Source organism: Boleophthalmus pectinirostris, unplaced genomic scaffold, assembly GCF_026225935.1.
Source record: "Boleophthalmus pectinirostris isolate CB_2022bp ecotype Guang Dong unplaced genomic scaffold, ASM2622593v1 HiC_scaffold_7, whole genome shotgun sequence".
Taxonomy (NCBI): Eukaryota; Metazoa; Chordata; class Actinopteri; order Gobiiformes; family Gobiidae; genus Boleophthalmus; species Boleophthalmus pectinirostris.
Window position 1 is genome coordinate 24,581,496 of NW_026571473.1, and position 6,000 is coordinate 24,587,495.

A 6,000-nucleotide genomic window follows, 5' to 3' on the forward strand; every position below is an offset into this window, starting at 1 on the left:
GGGACCTTTATTGGAGGGGGTAATAAGAAGTCTGTTTATCTGTTCAACACTCGGTGCGTAACTTGCTGGCAACCCGATGACCAAGCTCCACCTGTGTGTCAGCGAAATCCACGCGCACTCAGCGGCAAACACAGCTGTCCCATCAATATGCAAGCACCACAAAACTGCAGTGATCTATTCCAGAGGCTTGGCGACATGTTAGCAAAAAGTACGAGGCAAAAACAAGCGTCTTCCATCCGTGTTTGACACACGAGAAGCGGATACACTCCAGTATGGTCCGGTTTCACACCGGCAAACGAACCAAAACTGGTCCAATTAACGAGCCTCTGTATCCCGGTAGAACAGTGATATCTCCAGTAACCAATACTGATGTTCCCTGTTAATACCGCGGTCGTCCTCATCTTATCACCATGAACTCATAAAACAGCAACGAAGAACTTTCTACAAACTCACCGCATCAGTTCTGAGTTCGGGTAACAGCAGAAGCCAACAGCGTTCAGCGTAGCGCGCAGCTCCTCAGGACGGCGCTGGAGTCTGGTCCTTGGTCTTCTGTCGTCCTACAAGCTCGTTGGTCAGATGGTCCGGAGGCTCTGTCCTCCATGTGCTGGTTCCAGACGGTGGCGAGCAAGACCAGTGCGCAATGACTGGGTCTGAGCGGGTACGTTCCGCCGTCTGCGCGCTGGTTCCGTGTTCCGTGCGGGGAAAGTGAGAATGCGCTGTGGACTACACCTACAGGTCTGTGCTGCTCCTGTCCTCCGCGCTCAAGAACCGCGGCTGGTTCCGAGGTGGTGCAAAGCATCCGGACAGAACGTGAATCCAGTTTAGTTGGTGTCCGCATTTAGTTCTTCCCGGGAAAAGCGCTTTTCACTCCCCGCTCCACGTCATCTGAGCCCGGACAGAACCGGAGCTGCTCCTGCTGGTTCGGGACTCTGGTTTGGATCTAGTCCGACTGTATTTCTCACACTAGGCTAAAAGCAGGACATTTTTTAAAGGTGAATCAATTGAATGGGCGATTGCGTATTGCCATACAATTATTTGGTTAATTAAAGCCTAAAATAACAAATGCTGGTTCCTACATGATCACGGGGAACACCGGGACTTCTGTGCAGGTCCTGCACAGAAGTACACACCTCCATTTTTGACTCACTCTGGAGCCACACGTTCGCACGTTCTTGCTCTGATCTTTGTGTGTTACATTCTCTTTATTGGCCATTGTTGGTAAAATATTTCGAAAATGAATCGCGTCTGCGTCTGGACAACAATCTGTTACTGCGCTGGAGTCGTACAGCGTGTCATTACAGGCAGGAGACGCGTTTCTCCCATCTAGAATAGTTCGTTTGGACCTGCTGTCTATGGTTTGGACCCGGGTTCGCTTTCACACCAGAGGAACCGCACCAAAGTTGGTCATTTGGTGCGGATTCAAGCGAACCGAGACCACCTCTTTTTTGAGATGTCGGTCCGCTTGATTTGGTTCGGGTCCGAGTCCGATTGACGCTTTCACACCAACGCAAACGAACCAAACTAACCACTTCTGGTTCGAATGGATCGTTTGGTGCGCACCAAATACTGTTGGTGTGAAAGCACCATACAGGTCAAGGCTCACTGATGAGCATCTTCAATCTATCCTGAGGATCTGCTTCCTCCTGCAAGCCAAATATCTCTCAGCTGTACAAGATGAATCGTAGCCAGGTTTCAACCAGCAAGGAGTAGGCAAAAGAAGAAGAGTAGACGTATTAGTTTAAACTTACGTTCTGAATACATTTTCATGTTCTGAACTGTTATTAAAGATTAAGAAAGTGTGTTGCGTGTTGTTCTTTCTCTCTCCTTTTTTCCCGTGCAACAGCTATTTATCGAATACTCAATGCGGCCCAGCCTCACTCAGACTTTATCTAATGTGGCCCCCAGGTAATTTGAGTTTGAGACCCCTGTACTAACCAATGCTAAAACTAGTATGGAAACTAGATACTAAGCTCAGCAGGTATCGATACTAAAAAAGTCTCATTCACAGGACAGAAATGAACCTTTTCTGAATAGCTGTATCAGAAAAATGTTTGTATGTTTTTATTATCTCCGCCAAGGAGGTTATGTTTTTGCTGGCGTTTGTCTGTTTGTTTGTTTGTTTGTCTGTTAGCAACATAACTCAAAAAGTTATGGACTGATTTTGATGAAATTTTCAGGATTTGTTGGAAATGTGAAAAGGAAGAACTGATTTCATTTTGGGGGTGATCCGGAAGAAATCCTGGATTCTGGATCACTTTGAAATTTTAGTTAACATTGTGGTAAATGGGGCCAAAAATTTTGTTTCTCAATATCTCGGTTAATTATTGACCAAACCCCATGAAATTTGACTCAGGGATGGACAATGGGATCCTCTTTCATATTCCAAAGGCTGATCCGGATCTGATCCAGAAGACTGATTTTATCGCAATTTATATAAAAAATGGGGGTAGTCCTTGGCGGAGGTCTGCGCTCTCTGAGTGCTTTTCTAGTTAAGTCATGTTTTTATTCTAAAGAAAGAGTGTTTTTAATTATCATTGTAGTATCCAAATTGGTATTGAGTATCAAGCCTATTTCTTATAGAAATCAGGTCTGAAATTGAAAACACTATCCTGGATAAATTCACTCCAGTTGCAAAAGCACATTGAACTTGAACCTACATTTTCTTTTCTTTTTATTATTTATTTAAATTGTCATTGTGAAGTGTATCCACTGGATAATTGGTTTGACCTTTAAAATTTAGTTAAACTCTGAGCTCAGTCCTCATGCATCACCACACTGCATTAGAAAGTAATGAGTGTGGACATGGACGATAAAAACCTGGAAAAAATACAACATTTAGGCTGTAGAGCTCTGTGCTGCAAGGGACTTTCTGTTCACTTTGATTTGTTGACATAAATTGAGAAGGAGCAAGTGAATAGAATTTTTTCAATCCAAATGAAAATAATTATTACTAGAAATCTTTTAGGTGTACTATGAAATTAAAGGATTTCGAATATTTAAATTCACTGAAAACACAGACTTATCTTTTTACACTGTGGTCCATAAGTGAAGCTTTTACCTCTAAACTAAAAGACTGGTTGGTTAAATCTGTTATGTTACAAAATAACAATTGTGATTAGCACAATATTCATATCACACAGCAAACCAAATATATGGCTATTCTGGCGAGGCACTGCAAATCAAAAACCGTTAAAAAAGGTAGAACTTATTAGCCGTCATGTTTGCTTTAACACAAACCCACCTAGTGCTCCACTGATTGATTAATCTCACTGTGGGGGCTGTACCTATCTATACATCATGGTAATGTAAGAAAAGTGTGAACTTGTCTTTAAAACTTGTTGTGAACTTGTCCCAGTTTGGCTTTCCATTTTGTTTTTAATGAATTGAAAATGTATGTTTCAGCATGAATAAAACAATTCATAAAAGTGCACAGACAGTACATTTGGAACTTATAAAGTATCTGTTTCTGGCGTTGAACCCTGTCTGGCCTCAGAGCCCATATGTGCATATAGGACATGGTTTAGGTCCAGTGAGGAGCCATCTGTGCGTCTTGAGTCATCCCAGGACAAAGACTCCAGAGACAAGCCTCATCATGGGATGATTAATACTGTTTAACATGGATCTGTAGCTGTGACAGTCTGCAAAAGCCAATTCAATCCAATAGTTGGTATCTGGTCTTTCCCGACATAAAACTTTTATTGTCAGAACCCTTTGATTGAAAATAGACACTTTTATGATGCTCTCCCAGCCTAAATATGTAAATGTCCCCTAATTTCCAATATAGTGGTTGATTTTCTGATGATTAAGGGCATTGACGTCAAACAGTAAGCTGCTCTCTTCCAAGACAATGAGAGAAAATACAATGCTTAAATGTCAGGTCAGATTCGTGAGCACTCGTAATTGTTTCAGTTTGATGTTGGTGCTTCAGTGAGGTTAACAGTGCCCAGCTTTATAATGGCCCCTAAATGTCCCATTGTTTGATTTCAGTATGAACGAGGACCAGTTTTTCCACATCCTAAAGGTTGGAGGGTTCCTTTCACCAGTGTGTACTGTTCTTGTGTCCTTGGGCAATACACTTTCCCAGTAAACGTATGTCAAAGCGCAGAATGGAAGTACAGAAGTGGTGAGAGGAACATTTGCTTCTCAATGATTCTTATATTCTTCTATAACAATGGCACTGGTGGAATCCTTATGGTGAAAGTTTTAAATTTAATTATTGGATTAGTCCTATGTTTGACTAGAACCTGACCAATCCTGTCTGTAGGTTATACAACATATTGTACAGATGAGGTGGATTGCCACTGTGAAAATGATGGTGTCATGGCTCTATATTTAGTCATTGCAATTTTCGAGTTGGTCACATGACTCACAGCTGTACGTTGAAGCTAATGCTGCCGAGTCTCAGGGATGCGACCATGGTTAGTTCATGTAAGAATAGGATCAGGTGTCCTCTGCTCCATAGTGTAGTACAGCAGGTTCTAGTACTAGTGTTCAATACAATGAGATAATGTCAACATGAGTGTGGCTCACAGATAAACATGCAAAGTGAACACAGTATATTCATTCTCTTGTAATTGACCTATGTGGTGTACTCTTGAAGCTATTGAGAAACTGATTTATTGACTATGTAATTTTCTGTAGCATTGCTTATTTTACTAATTACCATTGGCAACAAAAAATGCCAAAATCATCACCACAGAGACTTCTTGCATATAGGACACAGTAATCTTTGAGATTTGAACTGTCAGCTAAATGCTTAGTGGACAAATGTTATAAACACCAAGCTGTGTGTACTTATGTAAAAGAAAAGGTGAAATACGTTTTACATTTACTTTCATTAAAGCCATTTTTGTTGTGTATTTCCACAGACTGGGCTTCCCCATGATGATTATGACATGTATGATCGCCATGTGCTACCTGTTGGCCACTCACATTGGACTGGGCTGGAACATGTAGAGCGCCCCCTGTCTGCTGCAACTGACCAGCCGTCACCAAGCAATCGGACAGGCTTGAAGACAGTAATACTAGACACAGACAGACTTTAAGACCTGCAAACACGTGTAACACTAATTACTGCAGATATGATTGGATTCAGGTGATTTCTTTTACCTGTTGTACATTTGTCATCAGCTGGTCCAGGGAAAATTATTCTCGTAAAAATTTGCAAATCACTTCAAAACAGATGTTTTGCTCAGAAAAGCAGCTAACTCTAAATAAAATGACTAATTGCTATTGTGAAGTTGTTTGGCAGATCAGTGGTTACCTGCCTCGTGTGTCATGTTGAACCACTACACCCAGTGAAAGGGATTTTATAATGTTCAGTGTTGTCATGAGATGAGAACTTTTACAGAAAACCATTTAAAAGAACATCCATCAATTGTTAGATGTTGATTAAAATGGTTCTGCCCCCTATATTTATCTAAATTTGAATTATTTGCATTTTATTTTAATTTAATTCATTTTAATTACAAATTTTAATTGGTTATAATTTTAATTATTGTATTAATAATATTTGACATACATGCATTAGAGTCCATTGGCTTAAGTAAACTTGTATAGTCCAAGCTGTAGCTCAGTCCAGTTGTATAGAGTCATGTAAACTGTAAAGGTATGTTATCTAACCTCACCTGCAGAATGTATTCACTGAAATGTTGAAGAACCTTGTTTATCCTGAATCTATATTTATTGTACCACAGAAACAGGATCTCCTGAACAATAAAGGCTCTGGATATTACATGTGTAACAGTGTCTGTTTTGTACATAAATTCCCACCCTGTTTGATGGTGGTCAGAGGGACCGATGGTGCAGAATGGCAGCCTCTCTTTCATCAGTTTGTCCTAAGGCAGCTGTGACCATACAATACCTTATAATTACCACATATCACAATGCAGGGTGACTTAATAAGCACTGTACATCCAGTGTATATTATCATTTGTCTATTTCTGAGATCATTTTAATCACAAATTCCTGTGATTTTTATTTTACATTTGCATTAATGTT

At 40.6% G+C, this 6,000-nt stretch overlaps 1 protein-coding gene across 1 annotated transcript in view; it reads left to right on the forward strand.

Annotated features, from left to right (window-relative positions):
• Positions 1-5,669, forward strand: part of oca2 (oculocutaneous albinism II) — a 47,282-nt gene extending 41,613 nt beyond the window's left edge. Inside the window, exon 24 of the mRNA XM_020918905.2 lies at positions 4,869-5,669. Coding sequence (XP_020774564.1) covers positions 4,869-4,956 — 88 coding nt within the window. The 3' untranslated portion in view covers positions 4,957-5,669. The remainder of the gene's footprint in view (positions 1-4,868) is intronic.
• The last annotated feature ends 331 nt before the right edge of the window (positions 5,670-6,000 follow it).